Source organism: Eschscholzia californica, unplaced genomic scaffold (assembly GCF_041429995.1).
Source record: "Eschscholzia californica isolate CP2 unplaced genomic scaffold, dmEscCali1.0.p SCAF_5, whole genome shotgun sequence".
Taxonomy (NCBI): Eukaryota; Viridiplantae; Streptophyta; class Magnoliopsida; order Ranunculales; family Papaveraceae; genus Eschscholzia; species Eschscholzia californica.
The window spans coordinates 52,655,560-52,682,075 of record NW_028238472.1 but is presented as its reverse complement, the minus strand read 5'-3'; the positions used below and the strand labels follow the sequence as shown (position 1 = coordinate 52,682,075).

Genomic DNA, 26,516 nt, shown 5'->3' with positions numbered 1-26,516 from the left:
TCACGTTTGTAAAAATGGCGGGCTCATCGTCAGGTTAATACGAAAAGAGTTATTAAAATATAAATGGGATTTTAAAACGTAATTGTTACTTTATTAATCATATAACATATAGTGCTTGATATGATTAAATATGGGTTTGTTAATCCACTCTTGACGCTTTCGGTATTTGTTATAGGGGAATCAATAGGGTCTTTTATAGACGAAAATGATAAACCATGATTACCCTCATCGGTATCTTTCAAAAATATATAAACTTCAAGCTCCTCTATGTCCTCGAAAATGGTAAATACTACTTTCGGTGATTCGGAATGCTTTTTTCACTCATTTTGGAACTCTACCATAAACTTTTGTTCAAAGGTTTATTTATGTATTGAAAGACTATAAAGTAAGTGATACTATATACCACCAATATTTATATTATATAATATGATTTACCCCATGATGAGGAATGTAATTGAGAGAGCCCACCATTTATGTATGAATGTTTTTGTTGGTACCTTGTTTCTTCTTGAAAGAAGAAAATTGATCCAAGAAATGAACATGGGGGAAGCACAAATGATGCCCTATTGGTAACATGTGAGAAATCTGAACACCAGGAGGGTATGTCAGTTCATCAAGTAGTCAGAGATAGCTAGATTTGCTTCAACATCTGCTGGTTTGATTCCTGTGCAGTACAATTGGATCAATAATTAGCTAGTAGAGAGAGAGAAAAGTTTGAGTTTAGAGAGAGAGAGAGAGAGACCCATTTAAGGATGGAATATGGACCATAAGTAGCATTGACAGAATGCCCTGCCCTTGAGGTCCTTTGGCCAACCATGTTTGTACTAAAGAGGTTTCATTATCATTAGAAAGAGAAGATCCCCATCTCTCTCTCTCTCGAGTCTCAAAGGTTATTTGAACTTTGAAAATGGAAAAAGTTAGATTTTTTAAAAGAGTGATTGGGCCATTGGTCCAAAAAGGGGACCAAAATGAAAATCCCACCCAAAGTTGCCTAAAAATAAAAGGGAGGTCCAATGTGTCAGTTTGGGGGTCAAAATTACGTAAAGGGCCCTTTGAAAATAAAGTATTTACCGTTCATGCCATCGAAATTTCTCGGGAAACGATTTTTTTTCTGAAAAATAATCTGACAACCGGTCCATCAGAATGTGTACTGTTCAGAAATTTACGGAACTGGCACCAAAAAATTCCCAGGAAACGAAATTTTTTTCGGGAAATTATTTTATTTACTGGAAATTTTTTTCTGTACTAGACATTTTTGCTGGGCGGGAATTTGAAATTTCGTAAAAAAAATTTGAAAATTTGGGCGGGAATTTGAAATTTCAAAACTTCGAAAAAAAGATTTTGTGACCGGGAAATTATTTTATTTACTGGAAATTTTTTTCTGTACTAGACACTTGCTGGGCGGGAATTTGAAATTTCGTTTGAAAATATCAAAAAAATTTCAAAATTTCGAAAAAAATATTTCGTTTGAAAATTTCAAAAAAATTTGAAAATTGGAATTTTTTGTGTACGGAAAATTATTTTATTTACCGGGAAGAGATGGTTTGCTGGGAGGGGAATTTGAAATTTCAAAAAATTTTGAAACTTGGAATTTTTCGTGTACTGGTAAATTATTTTATTTACCAGACATTTTTTTTTTCAGGAAAACGTCAGCATGTCCCGTCCAAGGGCAAGAGGGGAATAAAAAAAAACTGACATTTGGACCTGCAACTAATTTTTGGGCAAAAGTGGATTTTTTTTTAGTTTACCCCCCAGATTTTGAACTGTTGACTCAAAAATCTTTTTTTAAATTATGTAAATGTAAATTTACACCTTTATGAACCATTCTTTACTCACCGACTAGCTTCCGAGAATAATCTCACAACAAAGAAGAGAGATCTAACAACTAAGAAAATAATGTTCAAGTCTTTCTATATATTGGTAATTGACTTCTAGTTGGATGACCACAAATTTAATATGGTGTCCGAATTAGACCGACACGTGATAGTCGTAAAAACTATACGCAATCTAAAAAAAAACAGGTAGTTAGGCTTAAAGACCCCACACGTCAGAGGGCTTGTGGTGACTCTTTCTTATTACCTTATACTTTAATTGTTTACGCCATGGAAGATATACATCAAAAAATCAAGACTAATGTTTCAGACGAGTCTATGAAATAGATATACATCAAAAAATCAAGACTAATGTTTCAGACGAGTCTATGAAATAGTGCAAAAACCTGATTTCATCTTTTGCGAATGTTTATGAAATGTCACGAAATAACGCATAAAATTATCGTGGACATTACTTTTTATAAGAAGCTACCATTCATTTGTTAAATATTAGAATGCAGCAACCGGAAAGGTAAAATATGTCATTCTAAATTTTGAATTGTAAATACTTTGGTGTCTTCTTACAAAAAGGAATATGCGCGTAAATATCATTTGAACAACATATTCGGATAAGTAACTATAACAAAAAAAATTATACAACAAAAGATATGCGCGTAAATATAGAATTACTAATGTAATTTACTAATCTCAAGCATAAAGAGAGACAATCAAGAAAGAAGGAAGAAACTTAATTACAATGATCTTCTTCCTACTATGAAATATAAACATTCCTAAACCATCATTTCTAATACAAAAAATATAGGTTAACCAAAAATTGGTACATTTCAAAACCCTAATTTTTGGTTAATTCTCTATAATTCCCTCCTCCCAATAAACCATCCTCCAAATAAAAAAAAAATCATTTACAAGATGAACATAGACCTAAAATCATTTCCATTTACTATTCCTAATTCATCCTTAATTTGCAAGGAGTGATAGATCTTTTTCTTTCTCTTTCTTTCCTTCAAAAGGTGAAACACTTAACCAATAATATCAATCTTCTACCTTTTACTCTTCATCTTCAAAAGATTCACTAAAAGTCTTTTAACTCTATTATTGTTTCTCTTTCTAATGATTTTTTTTTTTAATTGTAATACCGACGCGTAAATCTACTTTCTTCCTTACTATGATTAGCCATCCAATGTTGTTCTATGTCTTGTGCGACTTTAGTTGCATCCATTGATGAACCGGGCAATCCACGTTTAGTAAACCCTACCGAATACAACCCATTTTCGCCTTTCCAACCACTAGGGAATGGTTTTATTGGTAGCCCGTCTTTCTCCGAAAACAATTGTCTGTCCTGATAAGTTATTCAAATATTGTAGATAATTTGAGCCAAGTGATAGTTCAACCTTACAGCAAAAAGGCAAACAAAGAGAAACACAAGCTTAGATACCTTTAACCAAGAAGGTACATTGCTTTTGTAACCTGTGGCCATGATAATAGCATCAAAGCCCTCTACTCTTCCATCTATAAACTCAACTTTAGTACGTGTTAATCGCTTTACGCCACCACGTACCTGTACCATTGACAAGACGGACGAGTTAACTATTTGAAGAAACTATAAGTGGTAATCGAAAAGAACCCTCGAAAATTTATCGGAAAAAACACCAATGCCAAACGCAAAACTATGTACCTTGATTTCCCCATCTTTGATTTTGGCTAGTGCTCCAACATCCAATACAGGAGTTTTGCCGGAGACGCTTTTGAGCTCTAAAGGACCGAGTTTGGGTCGATGAAGACCAAGTTCGGATGTGTTTCCGAGCACCACCCATGTTAAGAGAAGTAGTAACCGATCAACAACCCGTATAGGTAGCCATTTAAGCAACCACATTGACAGCCCAAAAGTTGATCTGCCCATCAAGTCTCTAGGTAAAACATGCAACTGCAACCAAAAGGAGGAAAAAAAACCCTAAAAAGTTTAAAAGATAGACTAAAACATATTTCAATTGTGAGCCCACCCTCCATTTTAGATTCAAAAACAATGAATTCATGCTAGGGTTTTGCTTAGGTTATCAAAATATTTAGTGGGTCTTAGACTAAAATTCAATCACATTACTACTAAATACTTGATTCATAGTTGAAAAATGAAGAATTCTCAATGTGGGATATCGATTATATCTCACAAAAGAAATAAGATAAATTGATACTTACAGAATTTCTAACCACAAGAGATGGTCTAGCATTGAAATTGCAAAGATCTAAACATACTTCCATTCCTGAATTCCCACATCCAATAACCAAAACTTTCTTCCCACAAAAAGGTTTCCCACTTCTATACAAACTTGTATGAATAATAGGCCCTAAAAAATTCTCCATTCCTTCGATTTTCGGCACAAACCCTTCTGCATTTTCGCCCGTAGCAACGATTAACCAACGACAAATATACTCGTAACCCGATAAATCTTCCTTCAACCTATTAGTCTTTACTCTCCAAAACCCAATATTATTATCAAATTCAGCACTAACCACACTTTCATTAAAATGTGGTTGAAGTTTGAATTTGTTAACATAAGCTTCTAAGTAATCAACAAATTGGGATTTCAATGGGTAAGTAGGAAAATTAGGAGGAAATGGCATCAATGGAAGCTCACATAATTTCTTAGGAAGATGAAGAGAAAGACGATCATAAGTTTTTAACTTCCATAATGAAGCTATACAACTAGATTTTTCAAGAATCAAACTTGGGATTTCTTTTGATTTTAAACAAGCTGCAACTGCAAGACCAGATGGTCCGGCACCGACGATTATCGGTCCTGGTACCCATATACCACTTTTTGTACTAATTTTCTCCTTGATCTTCATTGATTTGATAATGTGATCATAATCAAATCTTACCCAAGATGAGAAAAAGTTAACAAACAATCAAATCAGAACAGAGCAAAACAGAGGATGTCTAAAAACAGAGGAAGTTTGAAAACAGAGTATCAAACTGATCACTTGATCACTCTTTCTCTATCTATCTTTCTCTCTCTAGATTTCTCAATCTATGTTTGAGAATAATGAATGGGTAAGGATTAGATTTAGGTTATAAATATAGTTGGTAACAATAAGAGATCAGAGGAGAAAAATATGGAGTTGATTAAAGGAGAAGATGAATTAAGAGGTTCTTATCCATTTAGTTGAAATTGGATAATCTTGTGTTTTTAAATCTTCAAGTTAAGAACGAAACAAACGGATACTTAACTAACAATCCCACACATATAGGAAGAGTTTGCTTATAAAAACTAGAGAGAGAAAGTGGATTGAGAGAGAGAGAGAAAGAGATAAAGAAGTTCGAGTACTTGAGTTTTGTTTATTTACTTTCTTTTTATGAAACATATGACCATTTTAAGGACTATTATTTATAGATTTTTTTTTAGATAAAACAATTATTTATATTGAGGTCATAATATCATTCCTAATTAAATTAATTTAGAACATATTTTGAGTCATATTCTTTTTGTGGCATTAGATTCGAAAACTTGAAAATTAAAATAACATTAGTTACACCTTATTTCACCCAAATTTGTTAAGCTTGATTTGTTTTATTTCGCTTCCATTTGTGTCTATCTCTTTATGACGACAAAATGATTAAATGACGGAAAATATGGGGCGAGATCGTGCAAAAATTTGAAGTGAGTGTTCAAAATTTGTCCATTGTTTATCTCTTTACTCTGTTGGTCGAAATCTGATCGTCCACGTTAAATTTCAGTTAAATATGCCCATCTTTTATAAGGGTGCTATCAACATTGTTAAAACCGTTATAGATAACAGTTAAACCGTTCGTTTCAAAGGCAAACTTGGGAAAAAAAATTGGATGGTGCTAGTGTAGAAAGGAAGTGACAAATTGTAGGGCCAAAAGGTCTATTTTTCCTAAACGAAGGGTTCACTTGGAAGTTTCTTAATAGGAAAGGAAAAAAGTCAAAAACCAAGTGAAAACTAATAAACTAATAAAAGTAAGAGCAAATAGGTTTTATGCCTCAGAAATGAATAAAAATATGAGTAAATATAGAATGATATTTAATCTTAAAACAATATAGTAGATAAAAATCTACTAACTGATTTTCTTTCTGTAAATACATTTAACTTTTATTTCTTATATTTACTATAAATTAGATGTCAATACTATTTATTTATAAGGATAATATTTTTGAAAACTTTAGAACAAGTATGTCCTTAAATTAATATTTATTTTTTAGTCTTTTTTTTTACTATAAATTAGATGTCAATACTATTTATTTATAAGGATAATATTTTTGAAAATTTTAAAACAAGTATGTCCTTAAATTTTCAACAAAAAAAATAGTATGTCCTTAAATTAATATTTATTTCTTAGTCTTTTCGTTTTTCAAGTTTAGAAATATAATTTCATAACGCTTGAACTTCCACATCAAAATCCATTCTACAAAATTCAAAGTTTGAGCCTGATAAAACACTGAAAGTTTTTTGTAATTCATTTCATAACTTCTATGGGCTAATTTCATATTTTTCTCGCTATGATTTTTCAAGATAAGTACACAAAATTTAGGTGGTTCGAATTGTATAACCTAGTATGGCTATACTATAAATAATATGAGTGTTACGTATAAGCAAGCGTGTTTGCCAATCCTCCTACGAGAAAAGTCCATATGAAGGACAATATTAGGGATAAGGAGTAATTTTAGATGATTAAGAGTATTAATCTCAAGTTTTATGAGATATATAATTGGAGATCGTAAATAATCTTCGATCCCCTAAAGAAGGTTGGATTTGGTCTTTGATCTATCCCTCTTACTGAGTCCACAGTGTCCATTCAATTCAAGATGTCTTGACCGCCGTTTTATTCAAGAACTTCATGGACTTATAGAAGATTATCCAACCACTGAACCAGAGAGTGGTGGACGAGCAAGTGATATTCTTCTCATTAAATAATTGAGTTGAGCTCGTTATTATGTAGTGTTGCAACAAAAAAAAATACTTATTAATGTGTAGAATATTGTTTAGACAACATATTTTGAAGGCGCCGCAAGAATTAGAAACCCCAAACAAATTGGTTGGGAAAGTTTAAAAGGCATCCCAACTCCTACTAAGAGGTAGCCTTATACAATAACCACCTAAGTTAAACAAATAATGAAAGAGACCTAAAACCCAACAACATGAAAGAGGTTTAAAGTCTGACAAACATATTACATTATTTATACCTTTAAAAATCTAAATTCAATAACTATGAATTTCGCCTCATTTGAGAATCAAATATCAGACCTTCAGGGTTTCTGGAGTTTATGTCAATATCATCAACCACTCGGACAACCAAATGTTGACAAAACCTCTCTTGACTTCAAACTAGCAAAATCTAAGCAATGGTTGCCTTTGTAGTTAGAGTGGCATGCCCCAATATATATTTTAAGAATTCCATTTTTAAGAATTTTTTTTCCTATATTTGATGTCATTGTCGAGAGCAAAAAATCTTCGAGTAGGTGTTCTTTGACATGTATGAGCAAGAGTCAGTCGACGTCGACACTTGCAAATGCTAAACTCCTCGAACAGAGGAAGCTGCGTTGAAAATTTATCGATATTATTTTCGCTTCTGCCACCCATATCCAAATCCACGAGTCCATCAAAGAACATGCACTAATTGCACAAGGTCCCAAATACTCTCATAAACTATATGGGACCGCCTGCTCCCTAGACAGATCCATAAAAATGAATTGGATGCATAGTGAGCCGCGGACATACTGTTTCGTTCCCAGATTTATTGTGTCATGACAGACGTGTGAACTGAAAAGTCTCAGACACAACTGACACGTTGCTTTCAGTTTGAAATTGGATGTAGTCGACTCTCATTTGTCCGCGCATGTGAGAGAAAAACGTTAATGAGAGCAGGCCACATCAATTTTCGGGCAGAAATCGGCTCTTTTCTTTCAGGCTGAACAGAAGTTCTTTTTAATGCGTCATGGCAAACACGCCGACTCAAAATCTCATACACGACCCGACATGTTGGCCACTACAAGCAATAACGTCCCTTTCGGTACTATGTAAGTAGGGCTTTCGGGCTTTGTCAAGATATGTTCAAAAATGAGTCAACAACGGCTAATACAGTAAATCGGTTATATCCACCCAATAGGGTGTCTTTGTTTGTTTCACAAGTAATTTGTTTCCTCTCGTTGGTTGACACCTCTCTCTTAAAGATTTTAGAGTGGGGCTTACTAAATCTAACACATTTATCTTTAATGGTCCCTAAAGACATTGAAAGGCATTTGTGTTTTTGATTCTTAAACACTTTATATCCTTTCTACTTTTACTTCACAACGAGCAAGTGGTTTTCAACTTCCTTTTCTAATCTTTTTAGAGATCAAAATTGTGTAAAGAAAAGAAATTTTATTTAGTCAATTGATTGTCGAAAATCTTTGTTTTGCAATTAACGTACGATATTCAATTTTTTAAAATCTTTTTCAGAGATCAAATTTATGTAGAAAAAGTAAAACTTATATTTTGTTAATTGATTGTCGAAAACTTTTTTTCTGCAATGAACGTTCAATATTCTAACTTTGAAAGAAATCAGGAATTTAAGAAATAATGAAAACAAAGTGATAGTAATCGGATCAGACAAAGGCCGCCAGATGTCTGCTTGGACAAGCTAGGTTCGGCCAGTCGAGTCCAGTCTGTCCAGATGTCAACTCAGATCTTTTTATTTTTTATGTACGGGTCTCCATAACAATACGAGACATGTAACGCCTCGAACCCTAGACTTGGAGGTAGAAACTAATTTTGTGACGACTCCAGCCCAAGGTGGTGGGCAAGCTTCTCCAAGTATCCCCTCCCCCTCTCTTTTTCTCCATACTATGTACAAAAAATGGTGGTTATTACATCATAAGTTACTTATAAAAAGAATTGGATCTCATGAAGATAAATAAAATAATAAAAATTATGAAATTAATTCATAAGAATCTTTAATTTTCACTAATTCCAATTTTTCTTCCCATACTAAAAAAATCCAAACCTATATATATATATATATATATATATATATATATATATATATATATATATATATATATGTATGTATGTAAAGATATCTAAAACCCACCTTCCAAAAGAGAAAATGGATAAGGAATTATATTTTGTTGTATCTCTGATGAGTTATAGAAAGGCTCTATCACAAATGGTAACGGTTCCGTCGGCGAATCTAAGACCATGGGCACCTTCTCTCTAGTTATAACCTCATCAATATCATGACCCACTATTGATGTTTTCATTGTTGTTCCAATAGATTGATCATCTTCATCATCATCATCCTCTAATGAACATGAAGAAAGCATATAACTTCTCTTTCTTTCTCTTACTAATCTCTTAGTTGTTGCTTCTCTTTCAAGTACCAACTTAGGTAAAAATTCAGGGTCTTCTATAACTTTATGTAGAAAAACCATCATTTGTTTGGGTCGTTTCTCGGTCGTACCTAACCGTTTATCCATCGCTATAACCTCGTCTTCTAAAGCTTTTTGTTCTTGTTTTAATCTTCCAATCTCTATTAGTATATCCTTCTCCTCTTCTTTATTCAACTTCAAAGAGCGAGAAACCCTAATTGGTTTTTTCCTAACGATATTTTTCAACAATTGTTTTTGCCCTTTTAAGAACGATTTGTGCCCGAATTCCCATCTATCTGAATCCACCTTTTTAAATCCCTGCATCAAAATTTAAAGTTCAATACTAAGAATAAGTCTTTTAGCAACGGTTTTAAACTGGTAGTTGTAACCACGATTTGTAATAGCAACCGTTGCGAAAAGTGTATTTTTAGAGAGAACCAATTTCTAGAGAAAGAGAGAACTTACATAAGTATTGAGCTGACGAACGAAACTTGAGAAATTGTTGTGTTTGAAATAAATTGGTAGAATTTTGTGTGAGAAATCGAGTGGGTCGATAACAATAAAACTGTTGCTATTTCTTCCCCATAAGATCAATGGTTTTGTCTTTGGGTTATTCACCATATCATATATCTTTAATACAAATGGTGCTATTGAACTTGAGTTGTTTCCTTCCATCAAACCCAATTCTCTCTGTCTAAACTCTCTCTCTCTCTCTAACTTCTATAGTAAAAGATGTAGTAAGATACTTGTGTAGGAATGGAGTTTTGGGTTGGTTAGCTATCTTTATATTATATGAAAAGGTCAAGCTAAATTGGACCAATGAAAAGTTATATCAAATTTTTTATCAATTGACCAATTAGTGAGTGGCTATCTCAACAAAAAAAAAAAGTTATATCAAATTCTTTTTATCAATTGACCAATTAGTGAGTGGCTATCTCAACAACAAATAACATACTTTTAGGGTTTTTTAATTAATAGTTAGCTATTCCTCGAATTTTTGACCTCGGACACACAAGATTAAATCTCTTAACACTCCAACCAATAGTTGTTGGTATGTTTTCATTTCACACTGTTTTATTTGAAGACTAAAACTTCTTACTCCTCAATGGAATATGGTTTCAAACTTGGTGAGAACAACAAACAATTTTAAATTTTAATACTTTAACTTCAGTACTGCAATGAATTAATTGGTGTTGTTTGAAAATAGACTAAATCATGATTAATGAAACTATTTTAGACCGAATTTGAAAAAGACTGGAGTACTAATTTTTGTAACACGGTAATCGCATAGTTTTTAGTAAATAAAATAAAGAGTAACGGTCAAGAAGAGTTTTTAGATATGGTTTGTAAAGAATATGATTTGTTTTCGTCTTCCTTTGATGCTTAGACTACGGGTGTGGACCGAAAAAACAAAAGTAAATAATTATGAAAGCTAGGTACTAATACGTGTTGAATGTTAAAATAAAATACGTCCCCCTAAAAGTTTTTAATTTTTATTTGTTTCTTAAAACATCGATTTCAATTGATAGGAAACAAATTTTGATAACCAAATCGTAAGGTAAATAATATGACCACATATATATATAGTAAGTATGAACCATATACATAAAAGTCGTTTTGACAAGATCTGATAGATGCCTTTGTCCCCCCACTAAGATGTTCCATACAAAATACCTCCAAGATTTTGTGTTAGAGAAATATGGATAAGGAGATTGACAGAAAGGACCAAAATCTAATTACGGAGGAATCCACTGCTACGGAAAAATAAGGGACAGGTCCTCAAATTAAATTTGTGAGAGACTGAGCTTGAAAAGTACCAATTTGGATTTTCTTTTAGACAAAATTACGGCCTTTGCCACCAGTTGTAATCCAGCCCAAGTGTAACTGCTAAAATAATCTATATAACAAATGGCATAGATTCTTTTGTCATAACTTGCAACCATAAATCTAAGCCGTTAGATAAACCTAGACCTTTCTTTTACAATTTAAATTTTTTTTAAAACTCCAAATTATCTAATTCTTTCTTCTTCTCACTTCAAACAACCCAATATAATTTCCACTGTTATTCTTTCAAAAATTAAAATTATCATTTTGTAATATACTCTATACAAGATAAACTGTCGACTACAATCCAGGGCCGGCCCAACCAATTGTGAGGCCCAAAGCCAAGTAAAAGATGGGTGTAAAAAATGAAACTAATCCATGTTGCTTTAGATGGAGTTCGAACCTTTAACATTCACATTACACACTAAGCACCTGCCCACTGAGCTATAACTGGAGCCTTATTTAAATTTTAGTTGTAGAGTTATTTATTCAAGGTAGTGCCTATAAAACTCTAGAGTGGAGACCCTCAGGCTGGTTGGGGCCCAAAGCGCGGCTGCTTTGGGCCTAAGCCGCCCCTGCTACAATCACAACGCATGGATATTTCTTCTCTTTATCCCGCCGTTTTCTCTAAAATCACGTGTAATTCAAATACAGGAGTTCTCTTTTGAGAAATTACAAGATGTGTCATATACTAGAGACCACCCATTTTTCAATCACAATGTTAATTGGACATGATTGTCTCGTCTATAGGATTGGGGATATGCCTAGTATTTTATAAGGAAATACCAACCACAAAATCAGAACCCTTGCTCATACCGAAGATGCTTTTAAATCAATTACAAATAAATATATATATATATGGGTTTCTACCTCACAACTGAAAAAGAAAAACAAAAAGAGTATTTTGGAGAGAGAAACAAGAACTGCACCTGTAGAGAAAACTTCAACCTTGTACAGACCTGAAAAATTAACGCTTTCGAAGAAAACCAGTAGACGGTGGAACAAACCATCATTCATTGTCAATCAAATTTTGACGATAATGGATTCTCATATGCATCCAACGCAATATATATTATGTATATATATATAATGCATGCATAGTTCTATCATAAACTCATGTACGATAATCAAAAACCACAATGATAACGAGCTACTACTAGAGTATTTATTCAACAGAATTAGTTACCGGAGGAAACTAGAACGTTGTGTTCGTTTAGACGCCTTTGGAAGTTGGCTAATCGTGTTTGTAGTTGCAGGATTCCTGCTGCTTTCTGAGAAAGAATGGTGTTCAATTTAGAAATGTAGTCATCAAGTTGATTCCCGGGTTGATCTGCTTCAACCAAAAGTTCCATTTCCTGCATAAATCAAAGTATGTTTCGAGCACATCAAGTATGACTTTAATACGGGATAGTTGTGTCAACCTGACTCGACTAACTCTGACCTGTTTGAATTTCAGTACTCTGAGTCTTGACTTGTTTGGTCAAGAGGCACATTATTCTTTTCAAGTCATTTTAGACAATACACTTATTCTGTCTCATTCCATGTCTAACTCGAATGGACCCAAAATCAGCCCACGACAGGCACACGAGTCAGATATAAAACAAGCATTTTGACATTTTACTCTAGTTAATTCAGATCTCAAGTCAGATTTCATATCTATTTTTGAAAAGAAAAAAAAAACACCACCTAAAGTTAGCCAGCATAAAATTGTGACTAACCTCTCTGACAATATCCATCGTCTCTTCGACTTGTTTCCGATGAGCACTTACGAGATCTTCTTCCTCCTGGTTCATTCATTAAATAAATATGCACCAATTAAATGAGCACTAGTTGTAGAGTTGGTGAAGGTAAATCCACGAGTAAATAATAAATTGAGACGTAGAGTACAATGATCTTAAAAGTTTACCTTTAAGAGGGCATTCAAATCATCGTCCGGATGTGAATTGTTACTAAAATCTGGCATATCCTTCCGCTTTGTCTGAGTTTCAACTTTCCTCATCTTATCGTCCAAACCTGAAGCATGGTAGGTCTCAGATTTTCCATTCTTCTTCCACAACGGTTTTTCTGGTTCATAGAACTCCTCCGAGTAATCAAAATCTTCTCCACTTCCACCATTTCTGTGATCCTTCGAGTAATCTGCATATGCATCATCTCTTCCCGTAGGGACACGATCCGTATAAGGTAGAGAGCTTTCTCGTTCAATTTGTTTGGACCATCCGAATCTGTTGGGCTCCTTCATAAAATCAGTGTTATTACTCTCGTAGCTGGGCACTGGTGGTAGAACAGAGGATAACGGCAAAGTAGTTGACTCCCTTATGTTCAAAGTGGCTAATAAAGGATCCTTCTTGGAGTTGTTTCCTTTCGAAAGGCTCTTAACCCTGGTAAACAAGCATCTATCAGAAAGGTAAAAGAAATATATGGTACGGGAAGAATACTACAATTCATTGAGATTCGGTAAGAAAAAGTGAACATTGAATCTGCGTTAAAGTGACACACTACTAAATCACTTTTTTTTTTCCAAGTACAGTTATAATATCCTAAGAAAAATCAGGTCACTTTCTTACCTGTCAGCATATCTTAAAGTGTTGAGGGTATGTTCACAAGAACCCGAATTTGGAGAAATGCACGATATCATAACAGTTCGTGAGTTTCCGACAAAAGAATCTCTAAGAACTTCAGTTAGTTTGCTTCCTCTGAAGGGAATATGACCTTGATCATTGTCAAGAGCCCTAATGCATTCCTTCAACGCGAGTAAACTCTTGTTGATCTCAGCACCTTCCATTCTGCACAAAAAAAAAATCAATTTCAGCTAAAGGTTCACAATTATGACTTAAAAGAGGTGTGGAATCTAGGTGCAAAAAATTGGCCTGGATAAATATATCACGATAAGACCTCGCATAGACACAAATTGACGAAAAACTTACCTAGTCTGCTTATCATTATCTGTAGTATCTGCACCACGTTCACTTCCGGCAAGATCTATGAAAGAAAGCTTGCCAACGACCCGGGGAGGTTTAGAATCACTTCCATCAACTGATCTCTTAATAACAAGCTGAAGTATAGCATGTGAACGAGAAGACTCCTCATTGGCACCAGTTGTGCCAGTACTCCTACTACCATTTCCTTTTTCAATGAATTCCCTGATTGTATCCACATTTGATACCTTAAACTCTTGTAAGCCGACAATGCACACTTGTTGCTTTCCATCCTCCCTCATACAAAGCTTTCTGCATATTAGTATTGTGAGTTCGCAAAAGTAACTTCTAATTATTGAATGTATTAGAAATGAAAAAGTTATAGCAATAAGAAATAACCTTCGGTCATTAAGGAGATCGAATAGCTTCCCGCCATAAATCTCAAAGAAACTGACGTACAAATGAAAACCTTGATTTCTGTAAGTATGGTGCATTAATCTTAATATATCTTGTGATGCTTTAAGCGGCAGTGGCTGCATAGTAAAAGTCTTCCCACTCCCTGCCAACACAAATAAAACAAAGTTCAAACACACAATAAAAACAAAAATGAAAAGTATAAAGCTAACCTTAAGCAGAACCAGTAAGAGGAATCCTCGAGGTAAACAAACTCAACTCTACTGAATAAAATTTACACAATTTTTTTTACAATTACTTCACTGCACAGATAAGAAAATGGAAGAACGCTACAATAAATCATTTAGGCATTTGCCTAGTGACACGGAAAATGAAGCTGAAAACAAAACCAATTTGAGTTTCTTTCCCACTGGGTCAATGCCATGGCAGGTCACAGGAAAATGCTACTGCTAAAGGATCTCGGTTGATCCGATCATCTGTGGCCTTTTTAATCATGCAGATACATAGAAGAAGGTTACTACGTTGGTTGTAGTGGCATCCATTCCATATAAGTCCAAAAAGTTGCTCGCATTAGTAGTCAGACTGTCTAATTCGCAAGTAAAATGTTGAGATCCTACGAGTGAAAACAACAATGCGATGATAATTTTGAGTTCTCACTTCTCAGATACTACACCTCTTACCAAGTCACACATAGACATTAGGTACGCAAGGATGAACTATTCACTTATTAGGCAAGTTTTTTTCTGACTACTACAAATTTATTAAATGTAAAAGCATAAGCTCAAAATTCATTCAACTACTACTAGGTGATTCTGCAGTTGAACTCCAAACACATCTAGACACCTAAAAAATCAACCATATACCTGTTTGCCCATATGCAAAGCAAGTTGCTTTTGTTCGTTGAAAAATTATTGGAACAATGGGCTCCACAGTCTCCCGATACACCTATCAGGAACAAAGGAACATCAAGATCAATAGAGATACCATTAATATGATGAGCAATGAGGTCTTGAATATCAAACATACTCACTTCATCATTTGAAACCTCCTCATTCAACACTGCGTCAAAAACAAATTCGTGTTTCTCAACATACTCTGTCAGGTCAACCTGCAACAAGGAAATTAATCTAGAATTGGAAATGAAAGTATATCTAAATATTTAATAAACTGTCAAGGGGTAAGGAAGTTTCGGAAGAAACTGTTACTTCAGTAGTTTCAACAATAATAAAAGAGTACATGACAAAGCACTACTGACGGACCCTGTCAGAATCGATTGGTTTGTTCAGACCCATATGGGAATAGCAAAGATACGAGGAAATTGGAATGCAGACTTTCTAACTGAGACTTATAGTAATTCTAATTAAGACATTAGTCAACCTATTCCATTTTAATGTGGTATAGAATCATGGATTGTATTACAAAATCAATCTTTAGACAAATTCACTGCATTTTCTTTGACATCTAGCAAAGAAAGAAAGTTGACTAGAAAACATCTTAGAATGACTGAAAAACTCAAGACAAGTATGATAAAATGTACATCCAAATTAGAATCCCAGCAGAACAAGGGGATGTAAACAGTCCTATCAAGTAACATCAAGTATTAAAGCGCTCACCTTGAGTTTTGTCTCGTGAACTGTAAGATAATTGGAGTTAGATTCGATTGTTACGATATCTTCCTCTTTCTTGGCTAGTTCCTTTTTATTCAGCGGTCTCTTTCGGACCTGTAATCAAGCAAGTATTTGCATCATCACACAAAACCATTTCTGCCTTAGGAACAAACACATACAACTTCAGTTTCAATAGTTTACATCAAGAAATTAGTTATAAGAAATGGGCCTTCTTCACCAGGTTTTGTCTCGTGGATGTAACTCTAATTTGAGAAAGCACTACAAACCACTGAACATGATATATTATAATCCAATAGTCAAAAGGATCGTACCACTACTTTAATCTTGGCAACAGAACTGGTCTTCTCTTTATCAACAGAAAAGCTCTTCAGAAGATTATTCTCGGGCAAGCCACGAGCTTTTGATGTTTGTTTGTTAGTAAGATAAGGTTCAGCATCATCTATGCTTCTACCTTGGTTTGAATGGTAGAAGGAAGAGCTATCATATACCCCAGGAACCTGTACCCAGCAATAACATACATAATAAACAATCAGTCAATGTAACCGCAAAACTCGGATTTCTAAAGGTAAACTCGATGTCTAGAAAATTCAAACTAGCACATGAGATGAGCGAAATTGCATGAATATTAGTTAAGATTTTCCTAACTCGCAATGTTGTTATTAGGGACTGAATCATCAAGGAAGAGATTACCCCATAAACTATTCAATGAGCAAATCCAAGTAAATTAAGCAATTGTTACTAAACTTTAGTAAATAGTGGAGTAATTACCTAACTGATAGACCCTAATGAATCAGACTTCCCCAGTTTGAAATAGAGTTCAAAAATTGGAAGGAACATATTGCAAAGTGAAAACTGTGCCAATTTCATCTAAAATAGGATTACGAATTTAGGGTACACAAATTGGGGAAAAATGAAACCAATATAAACACTCAAATCACTTGTTCCAACTTCAAAATAACTAATTTTGACTAGAGACATCACTCTAGAAGATAAATTCAAATGTATACCTCAGGGGAGTAACTCAGTATCAAATCAATCCAAGTAAATTAACTAAGCAATTGAACTTCAGTAATTACTTAACTGATAAACCCTAATGAATTCCACTTCCCCAATTTCAAATAAAGTTGAAAAATTGGAAAACATATGGAAAACAACAACAAGTTGATCAAAAATAGGATTGGGGATTCAGGATAAACAAATTAGGGGAAATGAATTCAAACTTCAAAATCTCTAATTTTGACTAGATATATCACTCTAGAAGATGAATTCAAACATATACCTCAGGGAGTAACTCAGTATCAAATGAATGTAGATCCAATATTCCAGGACTGTACTCACTAGGAGATACATTCTCTTCTCCGTTCTTCCTCTGGCTTGATGTTCGTGAATAAACTGGAGGTGATGAAGGCTCTGAAAACAACTCATTTACACTCCTCTGAACATTCCGATATGATCTAAGTCCTCCACCGCCGCCGCCGAAGCCGGCAAAACTACCTCCGCCACCACCACCACCTCCATAGTAACCAAAATCCTGCTTCCAATAAACAAACAAGAAGAAAAACACCAGTCAAGATCTAAAAATCACAAGAAGAATAACACGATCGATTCATTTGTAGGTCAAAAATTTCAAACCTGTTGAGTGAAAACATCATTATTGGTATTAGATGATTGCATATGTTGAAGACCAGTAGATTGAAGCCATTTTCCATTAGATGTTGAATCTAAGAAATCATCTGAGTATTGACGTTGATGATTTGTAGTTGTTGATGAACTAGATCTCTGGTTTTGTCTTCCAAATGCGTTCATTTCTTCTCGATCTAACTAAGATTTCAACTGAAAAAGCAAATCTCAATCTGATTCAAGTCACAAACGTCTCACTCTCACTCACTCTTTCTCTCACACTAGAGAGACGAACATAAACCCTAAACAAGTTCTGTCAAGAAGAGATCAAACAGAGAAAAGTTAGAGAGAGAGAGAGAGAGAGAGAGAGAGAGAAAGTGGGGATGAAGATAAAAGGTTTGAAGAAGAAGATTTTTCGAAGTTAAAAAGTTACAAAATGGTGGTTGAGCTATATTCAAGTTTTTTTCAAAACAAAGAGAGTAAACAAAGATTAATATTAGTATAAAAAGGGTTGATTCCGTTTTGGCCCCAATGTATGACCAACGGACCGATTTGGCCTCGTAAGTGTTCCGGTAGATTTTTTTTCCAATTATATCTGAGAGTTCGATTTGGCTCCCAAACTTTGTCTACTCTTCCAATTATACATTCGTTTCAAGTTTCCCCCAAATCCAGACGGCATTTCAACGAATGGGACCCTTTCGCCAGAACAGAGAGTTTAGAGGGAGAGAGAGATGGAAGATGAGAGAGAGAGTGAGTGAGAGAGAGATAGAGTGAGTGAGAGAGAGATGATAATGTAGACGGGGGAGAAGAAAGAGTTAAAAAAAATTGAAAGTCTCTGGAAAAGGTATCTGGTCGGCAACCTTCTACCGTGACCTCTTTATGTTGAAGAAGGTGAGGTGAAATACAAAGAAGGGTGGAGTGGAGGTGAGGACTGAGGTGGACAAAAAGATAAAAACAACATAAAATGCAGAAATACAATGAGGGTAGAATTGGAAGGTTATAAAAAGTTTGGAAGCTAAATTGAACCCTGACTTAATGAGGAGCTAAATAGGAAGCCTGACACTTATAAAGGCCCAAATCCATCGGTCGGTCACAAATTGGGGGTAAAAATTCAATTAGCCCGTCTGAAAATGAAGGGCTAAAAGTAATATAACTTATGTATATATATCTATACCCCTAGGTTGTATTGCTATTATGGTTTAGTACCTGTGTGGGTTAGATTTGAAATTAAAATCCGAGGATACCTATAAGATGATGGCCCACCTGTGGTTAAGAGGGGAGTGATAATGTGCTATTACAATGAGAGCTAACTAATGGTTGGTAAAAAGATAACCATAGCCACAACCAAATTGGGTGTGAGAGTGAAGATACCAATAAAGGACAATCCTTTCATCATTTCTAATGGTCGCTGGTGTACGCGAAAATTTTGAGAATAATTGACATCCGTATCGTATAAGAAATTGTATTTATATGATGAAAACTAATACGAAGAACAACACATCGTCCTAGACCTTAGAAATGTCTTAATAGAGGTGAAGATATCGGGATATCTCAATTGTTTGCTTTTCGTGATAATCGGCATGATTTTTAGCTAAACGTACGAAATAGACACATAACAACTTTTGAGATTATATGGATAAAAGAATTACAATTTTTGTGATAATGAGATTCAAGCTTCTTAAGCGGTGAAATTCACAGGAGCAAAAATTGTTTGTGACCAACAAGTTTGAGAATTTTTTTAATGTAACAGTCGAACTGAATATCCAGACGATGGTTAACTACATCATGAAAAGACATTTTCCTCCTGAAACATACAATACCTGACCATTACAGATAAATAACATCGAGTTAAACATTTAAGGAATTAACTTGTATTTACAGACTTTAAGTGAACATCTTTATCCACAATAAAATCTTAATACAATATTAATTAGTACGAGTACTTGCTGCCATATTTCTACATAGTCATGACACGAAAACACATGTAAACATATACATATTTGTGTGACAGGTACATTTTCTATTTTTATGTATGTGTCATGTTAATCTTGTTAAAAAAATGTTCAAATTTAGGAGTTTTTTTTTGTTGAGAGAAATTTAGGAGCTTATGGGGTATGTTTGGTGGACAAAAGTCTCACATAATCATAAGTTTAAAATTGGAATGGAATTTGAATTCAAACAGAGAAAAAGTTTGAAGAGCGGGAATTTGTAAAGAAAAAGGAAAAAAGCATTTTTTGTATTATTAAAATGACAGGTTGTTGTCACTAAACAAGAGTCCAAGTACACTGGGATTTGTTTCAGTCCAAATGTTTTATCAAATACTATTATTAATTAATAGGACCCATTTTTAAAATATCTATTTTATTTTATGGGCACAGACACAATTACTAATTCCAACTCGAAAATGCTTTGATTCTGTTAGTTGGAGTGGAGATATATGTATTACTATTCAACTAAAATGGACTTCTTTCAACAACAAAAAAAAAAAAAAACTAAAATGGAATTGTCAGTGTAGTCCCACATAGCTTGAGAGAGTGTCCCAAATTTGGATTACAGGTAAACGTTTAAGCTTAGTAAACGTCGAGGCCTCCACGTGTGAAGGTAAGTGGTGGCCAAATTACGACAAAAATTGCACATGCGAGGTCTTCCATGTCGATACGTACTCTGATGGGTTGGGCGGATTGTATATCTTCGTCGATGGTTAGACCTTTTAGGTGCGCTAGTAGAACTTTCGTCAAGAACAAAAACTCCGTACATTTAGGGGTGAGGTGCAAAAAACCAAAGACAATATCGTTAGCTGCTACACCCTTCAGGTGTCACGCTTTACACAAACAAGTGAAATGGTTTTAAATGTAGTTGTTATGATTTGATGGCTCAATGCCCTAACTTTTTTTTTTTGAATGAGATATAATTAACATTTTTTAGTGTAAACAAAACCCTCTCTCTGTTTTTGAGCTCGCACAAAGCAGAAACCACAAAACTACGACTTATGTTTTTTGCTAAATTGTGCTTTTACGGCTTACCACATAAATGCTGTATAGTAAAATACAAATTTACAAGGTATGAACATGGAAGATTGACATAGTCGAATCCTCTATATCCCCAACCAATATGAAAGAAAAACATTGTCTTGTCTTATGCTCGATAAGTTCCATTCTTGCTTTCGAATAAGCATCGAAGACTTAATCTCATAATCCGTGAATATAGTACCATTAACATAAAAAAGACCGAGCTTGAGACGCTCCTAATCCTCAACAAAAAATACCATAACTTTCTTCTCTCACACTCTTGTCAAAATCTTCCACAATGCCGATATAGTTAGGCCCCATTCCTGTTTGTGCTTGGAGTCTAGACTTAACCACATCAAAAGGACAGCAAGAAATCCAACAAAACCTCCTGAAACTAACATGGTTTTCAAGCTTTCTTGCCCATTTTTCGGCAACCTGATTGAAGATTCTCCCTCGTGTACTCGTAAAACCAGAAGTAAGCACCATGGGAAGGTGCATCTCTTAGATCTGTGATGGTTAAACCTCTGCAAATACCTCTTATACCTTATGTTCTTATGATGGAATTGGCGATCCTTGTCCAGCCTTCTTGGAGGATTTGCCTGTTTTTTGGGGCGGTCGAGCTGGAACTGAAGGTGTATTTTTACAAGGGCAATAGGATTTGACAGGAAGCTTTGAATTGTACCCGCTCCTATTCCTGAGAACGCAACATTTTTATACGAAGGAGGGTCGTCTCCGTTGGATGAAAAATTAAAAGCCTTTGGTTGGATTGCAGAGGCCTCAAATACCACTGCGTTCTGCCAAAAAACATTAGGCCCATCAGCAACAATTCTCACGAGTCACGACGATGATATTTTGATATTCCCTTCTCATAATCAGAGAAGCTAGAAAACTAGATAGATTTACGGAAAATATAAGCCCAACCAAATCAGGGTTTTCATGGAAACATTTCAAACTAGCCATTGAAGATCATAGAACTCAAAACAGAACGTAAACAAACATTGAAAGGAAACGAGGGCACCAATGAATTTCACCAAACAAATAGGGTGAAATCAATGTTTGGCAGATGAACCGATAATTATTTAACATCGTAAAATTAAAGACTTAATCTCAAAGACTATTATTGAGATCAAAGGTGATAAAATGCCCGCAAAATCAAGCCGAAATCCGACGTGGAGGGTCGGGTTTCGCCCCATTTTTCTTGTTGGATTGACCGAAATCTGGCAGTCAATGTTGGGTTCCGGCCCAACTTTTGGACATTCTAACATTTTTGCAATCGAAAACTAATGAAATTTCTTAGAGAGAGGGAGGACCTGAAATGAAACAGAAGCTAATGGAGCAGCCATGCCTTCAAGAAGAACCTACATTTCTTAATAGGGTAAAAGCCGTTTCAGTATTAGATGGTTGTTAAAGACGTCGTTAAGGTATCAAGCGGACACCCACACATAATTCCTGCCATTCCTGCAATTCCACCTGCAACAAATAATCTTCCCAGTTGCTCCCAAGAAACTCTGGCCAGATATCCATATTTACCGTTTCTCTTTACCCTCTCCTCTCATATTATGAACATTATGAATGAGGGGGCCGGGAGATTCATTGACATCTATCTACATGAAACCACCCCTCTCCTTTTAGTTGCTCTTTATGACAGTTGATAACACCGGATCGGTTTAACCATGAAATTTGCAGAAAGGTGGTTGATCTGTTACTATAGTGTAACCCTGTCTTGATTATCGAAAAATCCCACTAATTCTACTTGTGTTTTTCGTATTGCTCGTGTACACGAATTTAAGGCGAAAGGTAAACAAAACGCATATGGTTGTGCAACAGTCACGAACGGTGGCATACTACTTAAGATCCCTACCTCACAACGAATCAACTGAAGTCTCCCTAAAAATCTAAACTCTTCCATGTTCAAGTAATCATCTCCATCTCCACAAAACCCTGCCCATATTTCAAAGGATCAACTACTTAAACCAAAGAAGAACATAGAATTAAAGAGCTTACCATCCTTCACACGTAAAATATGAGAAAATGGATAAATGTAACAAAGAAAGCGAGACGATCAACCGACTGAGCAAACAGAATAACATCACCAGACCAAAGTGACACATTAACTACGTTACTAGCTGTAAGTAGTTGAGCTCGGGAATGTAACAAAACTCGGGTAAGTTTACTTTTCCTATAACACTTCTTATACCGTTTAAATGAAGTCCCCACTTTTCAAGTGCTGTTCGTAGCTCTTCATAAACAAATAAATGAAAACGAGGAAAGATGCTTACTCTAACAAGATGATCAAATGAATGTCTAATGGAGGAAACAGACGGATAGAGTACTTACAGAAAGGATGTTACTTCTCGCCATAAAAAAAACCGCTAGTGAGCAGTATCTGCAGATGCGAACAAACTTTCACGCTCTATCAAGATCTAAAGTCATACATTTTCCTGCTCACTTCAGCGATTATAGTTAATTTAACCATGAATACATCAACCAATTCTTTACGAAAGCAAATATGATTTAAGAAAAGAGATTAGAGATCAAAATAGAGTATGTATAATCAATAATTATCAGAGAAACAAGTGTGAAACAAGAAGAAAGTATATATCAAATCTTCTTAAAAAAAAAAAAAAAACCTAAATTATTCTACACCAACTTCATGCTCAAAGCTAAGAAATAGATCTCAAATCTCTGATTCTACGCGCTAGTTGAATTGAAAGATAAAGTGCAAAAAGAAGAACTAATGGTCAATCATTAATATATAATTTTTTGCAGGCTTATGAACATCATAATGGTATGAACAATATCATTAAAACTAATTGATATCAAAAGAGCTTGTTAACCCTTCATAGATTCGGTTTTTCAGGCGAACCAACCCATGTCGTCTCCTGGCTTGATAGTTCCTTTAACTTGTTCAATAGATAAACTTTTCGATCTTCACAAGATTCATTAAAATGCTGAAAGAATAAATGGAACTCAGGCCGTGCATCAAGACCACCACGATTTGGTGAATCCGGTGATGACGATAACTTTTTCCAAACGGGGTGAATCGACGATAAAGGAATAGCACAACCTTCTTTTTCATACTCAATAATTTCGTGTGCACATGGTAAACCATGAGTTCGTCGAAGTGCACATCCACAAGCTTGTGCATCTACCCCTACTTTTCTACCTCGTTTCTTTTCCCCCAACATTATGTCCATTCCGCCACGCTTTTTCTCATCCAGAATAATGTCCATAGCGGCAATTGAAACAACTCCAATGACATCTTTCATGACATTAACTTGATACTTCAGCGGATACTTCAGTGGTACGTCAGTTTTACTCAATTCAAATAATGCAGTAATATCTGTAAATTGAAGGTTTAGCAATGGCTGCATGATTTTCCACATACCAAGTATATCATAATTACCAGCCTCTAATTGCTTCTTCAACTTAGCATGTGAACCTTGGGACCAGTTGGCGCTGGAATTCCCTAAATGCATGTGATTGTTGATCCAAGCCGAAACGAGACAATCCTTGTATGGGTTTAACCATGTATCTTTTACATAGTCCAATAGAGAGCAAAATTCGGAAAATTCACTCTCTAGTTGTCTCAAACAACGTTGATAGTCATCCTCTGAAATAGCCATCACCAACTCATCCCACTGATCCATAAATTTTCTTTGTATGTTTGTATCATTAATGTCCTTCTTTGCCTTGTTTGTTACATCCTTCGAGATATGCCATCGACTCAAAATAAGCTTGGTAGAAGGGAAAATCTTCTCCAAAGCATTCATCAGAGCCAACTCTCCGTTAGTTACTATTGTCGACGGGAATACATCCCGATCAAGCAAGGAGCGTAACTTATCCAAAACCCAGAGGTAGTTATCCTCTTTCTCTTCTTCTATCAACGCAAAACACACTGTAAAAGTCTGACGTGTAGAGGTGACACCAACTATCTCGAATAATGATCTTTTGAACCGGTTTGTTTTATATGTAGAATCCATCAAAAAAACATAAGGAAAGCACTTGGCTAGTTGAACTGATTCTGGGTGAGCCCAAAACAAATCTCTCACGATATCAGAGTCCTCTTGAAGTCTATTCAATTCTAGGTAACCATTATCACAAAGCTCGTTTATCAATTGTTGAACCTGCGTTTTTTCCCGTGTTTCAATCTTTCTTAAAGTCGCTCTAGCATTATATATATGACGAATAGTAGATGCATTAGTAGGGTTTCTGGACTTGATTACTGTAAGTGCTTGTTGAAGCTTCAATCCAGATGCAGACATCTCTTCAACAATTCTACGTTCTTCGGATGTTAGCCTGCCCACAGCTGATTTAACCCCATTACTACTAACTAATGGATGATTATGTCGTCCACAATCAACTTTAACCTTCCATTTATCTTGAGTTCCGAATTGAAAAAGTCCCTTAAGTAAAAATGGACAGTCACATAACTTCGTAGCACTTTTCCTTCTTTCGCCTTTTCTCTCAGCTCCTGGTCTACGAGGTCGATACTTTCCAGCCCTCTCACACCCAAGGAGAAGCCTCGGAGTCCTACCAGTAACAAAATCGGATTTTTTAGTCACAATGACAGTTCCGACTTCTCTTCCAGTTTCTTTAGCCCAATCGATTAAATCTCTTCGACTTTCAAATATCTGCACATTAATATCAACCACTAAAATGTCATTACCGAGAATCACAATTAAAACTCAGAGAACAAACCCTAGTTTGAACAATGTAGTTAGTCAATTGAAGTACTAAAGCAAATGGATATTATACCCTGTCAGTGATGAACCGTTCCGATAAGTCGACATTATTTTCATCAATCTCCAACTGATTATCTTCGTTAACGGGTTCAACTTCGAACAGACTATCTTCATTAACATGATCAATCTCTAACTCATCATCTTCTGTAATGGGTTCAATCTCTAACTCATTATATTCTGTAACTGTAATTGGCTCAATCTCTGTAATGAGATCAACCTCTAACTCATCATCTTGTTTAATTGGCTCAATCTCTAACTGATTATCAATCTCTTGAATCATTGATGACTACATTATCATTAAACAAAATGATCATTAAAACAATTAACACATAATTAGTAAAAAAAAATTAGGTTTTTGACATAATAGTTCAAATAATTAATGACCCATGTAAAATTTGAACTAACTAAAAATGGGTTTAATGTAGATAGATAGATAGAGAGAGAGAAACCTCACTGAATTCTTCCTTATCCACTTTGAATTTCTTCTTTAAAGCTTCGCCTACCCAGCTGCTATAAAAATGGAAAAGATTGGATTTTTATTGGTGTCAGAGGATTTGGGGTTAAAAATAAATGAGGGTTTTCATGCGAATCGTAGAAAAGTGAAGAATAGTTTTAGGAATCGTACCTTGATTGGACAACAATGGCTGCCTGATTCTAAAGAGAGGGAGAGGGAGAGGGGAAGGAGAGATACACCCAAATAAAATTAGGGTTTGCGGAAACACGAAATTTAGAGAGAGAAAGAGGGGCGAAGATTTTAGGTGTGCCACGTTAAACTTGTTTGCTGTTATGGCAGGTCCCTCTTAGAAAGAGTTCTCTGTTTTGGATAACCTTTATTAAGGTAGGTGTACAAAACGGACATTTCTATAGAAAATACGTGGCTACCTATCCGACCACCTCAGTATCCCCAAGTTCAATCTCAATATACTCTGACAAATTTATTATTATTTATACAATTCCTATGTTACTACATTAAATGGACTTTTGGATGGGGGTAGTGGATAGGGATTTAGGAAGACATTCGTGGACAAAATGTCTCGTAGACATTTCGAGACATTTTAAGACATTTCGAGACATTTCAAGACATTTCGAGACATTTGTCTGTAGAAAAAATGTCTTTATAGACATTTTAAGACATTTGATTCATGGACAAAAAGTCTTTATTGATA

The 26,516-nt window shown here is 35.0% G+C and overlaps 4 protein-coding genes and 1 pseudogene across 8 annotated transcripts; all 5 read right to left on the bottom strand.

The window, feature by feature from the left end:
- Positions 1 to 2,480: 2,480 nt before the first annotated feature.
- LOC147540523 (indole-3-pyruvate monooxygenase YUCCA6-like) lies at positions 2,481 to 5,190 on the bottom strand. The gene is made up of 4 exons (XM_086641056.1): positions 4,026 to 5,190; positions 3,508 to 3,756; positions 3,268 to 3,390; positions 2,481 to 3,171 (listed from the first exon to the last, which is right to left on the bottom strand). Exons 1-4 carry the CDS (start codon positions 4,674 to 4,676, stop codon positions 2,956 to 2,958), a joined length of 1,239 nt encoding a protein of 412 aa, XP_086497182.1. The 5' UTR covers positions 4,677 to 5,190; the 3' UTR covers positions 2,481 to 2,955.
- Positions 5,191 to 8,878: 3,688 nt separating this feature from the next.
- Positions 8,879 to 9,940, bottom strand: LOC147540522 (heat stress transcription factor C-1-like). The gene is made up of 2 exons (XM_086640111.1): positions 9,662 to 9,940; positions 8,879 to 9,514 (listed from the first exon to the last, which is right to left on the bottom strand). The coding sequence occupies exons 1-2, from the start codon at positions 9,869 to 9,871 to the stop codon at positions 8,909 to 8,911; spliced, it is 816 nt and encodes a 271-aa protein (XP_086496237.1). The 5' UTR covers positions 9,872 to 9,940; the 3' UTR covers positions 8,879 to 8,908.
- Positions 9,941 to 12,012: 2,072 nt separating this feature from the next.
- On the bottom strand, positions 12,013 to 18,445 carry LOC147540521 (ATP binding microtubule motor family protein). Its single transcript, XM_086640110.1, has 12 exons — positions 17,610 to 18,445; positions 17,257 to 17,508; positions 16,289 to 16,474; positions 15,963 to 16,070; positions 15,380 to 15,457; positions 15,213 to 15,294; positions 14,335 to 14,494; positions 13,945 to 14,247; positions 13,585 to 13,803; positions 12,927 to 13,398; positions 12,739 to 12,804; positions 12,013 to 12,375 (listed from the first exon to the last, which is right to left on the bottom strand). Exons 1-12 carry the CDS (start codon positions 17,781 to 17,783, stop codon positions 12,199 to 12,201), a joined length of 2,277 nt encoding a protein of 758 aa, XP_086496236.1. The 5' UTR covers positions 17,784 to 18,445; the 3' UTR covers positions 12,013 to 12,198.
- Positions 18,446 to 20,623: 2,178 nt separating this feature from the next.
- On the bottom strand, positions 20,624 to 22,265 carry LOC147540520 (mitochondrial arginine transporter BAC2-like; annotated as a pseudogene). Its single transcript, XR_015225350.1, has 2 exons — positions 21,916 to 22,265; positions 20,624 to 21,399 (listed from the first exon to the last, which is right to left on the bottom strand). The product of XR_015225350.1 is annotated as a mitochondrial arginine transporter BAC2-like (transcript).
- Positions 22,266 to 23,132: 867 nt separating this feature from the next.
- LOC147540519 (uncharacterized) lies at positions 23,133 to 26,274 on the bottom strand. Of its 4 annotated transcripts, none has more exons than XM_086640943.1 (4): positions 25,976 to 26,274; positions 25,800 to 25,860; positions 25,364 to 25,636; positions 23,133 to 25,239 (listed from the first exon to the last, which is right to left on the bottom strand). In XM_086640943.1, exons 3-4 carry the CDS (start codon positions 25,628 to 25,630, stop codon positions 23,446 to 23,448), a joined length of 2,061 nt encoding a protein of 686 aa, XP_086497069.1. In that variant the 5' UTR covers positions 25,631 to 25,636; positions 25,800 to 25,860; positions 25,976 to 26,274; the 3' UTR covers positions 23,133 to 23,445. The 4 variants fall into 4 exon arrangements, with proteins under 4 accessions (XP_086497069.1, XP_086497070.1, XP_086497071.1 ...); XM_086640944.1 differs by having other exon boundaries at positions 25,800 to 25,857; positions 25,976 to 26,152; XM_086640945.1 differs by having other exon boundaries at positions 25,805 to 25,860; positions 25,976 to 26,120.
- Between the last annotated feature and the right edge of the window lie 242 nt (positions 26,275 to 26,516).

What these genes read in the sequence shown, in the direction of transcription:
- LOC147540523 (XM_086641056.1), bottom strand. Translation starts at nt 4,676, where the DNA reads ATGAAGATCAAGGAGAAAATTAGTACAAAAAGTGGTATATGGGTACCA. An exon ending in TCAAAGATGGGGAAATCAAG is followed by an intron (nt 3,391 to 3,507) that starts GTACATAGTTTT and finishes TCAATGGTACAG; the next exon opens with GTACGTGGTGGCGTAAAGCG. An exon ending in ATGTACCTTCTTGGTTAAAG is followed by an intron (nt 3,172 to 3,267) that starts GTATCTAAGCTT and finishes ATAACTTATCAG; the next exon opens with GACAGACAATTGTTTTCGGA.
- LOC147540522 (XM_086640111.1), bottom strand. Translation starts at nt 9,871, where the DNA reads ATGGAAGGAAACAACTCAAGTTCAATAGCACCATTTGTATTAAAGATA. An exon ending in TTCGTCAGCTCAATACTTAT is followed by an intron (nt 9,515 to 9,661) that starts GTAAGTTCTCTC and finishes ATTTTGATGCAG; the next exon opens with GGATTTAAAAAGGTGGATTC.
- LOC147540521 (XM_086640110.1), bottom strand. Translation starts at nt 17,783, where the DNA reads ATGAACGCATTTGGAAGACAAAACCAGAGATCTAGTTCATCAACAACT. An exon ending in ATGATGTTTTCACTCAACAG is followed by an intron (nt 17,509 to 17,609) that starts GTTTGAAATTTT and finishes TATTGGAAGCAG; the next exon opens with GATTTTGGTTACTATGGAGG. An exon ending in TTCACGAGACAAAACTCAAG is followed by an intron (nt 15,458 to 15,962) that starts GTGAGCGCTTTA and finishes TCCTTGTTGCAG; the next exon opens with GTTGACCTGACAGAGTATGT.
- LOC147540519 (XM_086640943.1), bottom strand. Translation starts at nt 25,630, where the DNA reads ATGATTCAAGAGATTGATAATCAGTTAGAGATTGAGCCAATTAAACAA. An exon ending in AACGGTTCATCACTGACAGG is followed by an intron (nt 25,240 to 25,363) that starts GTATAATATCCA and finishes ATTAATGTGCAG; the next exon opens with ATATTTGAAAGTCGAAGAGA.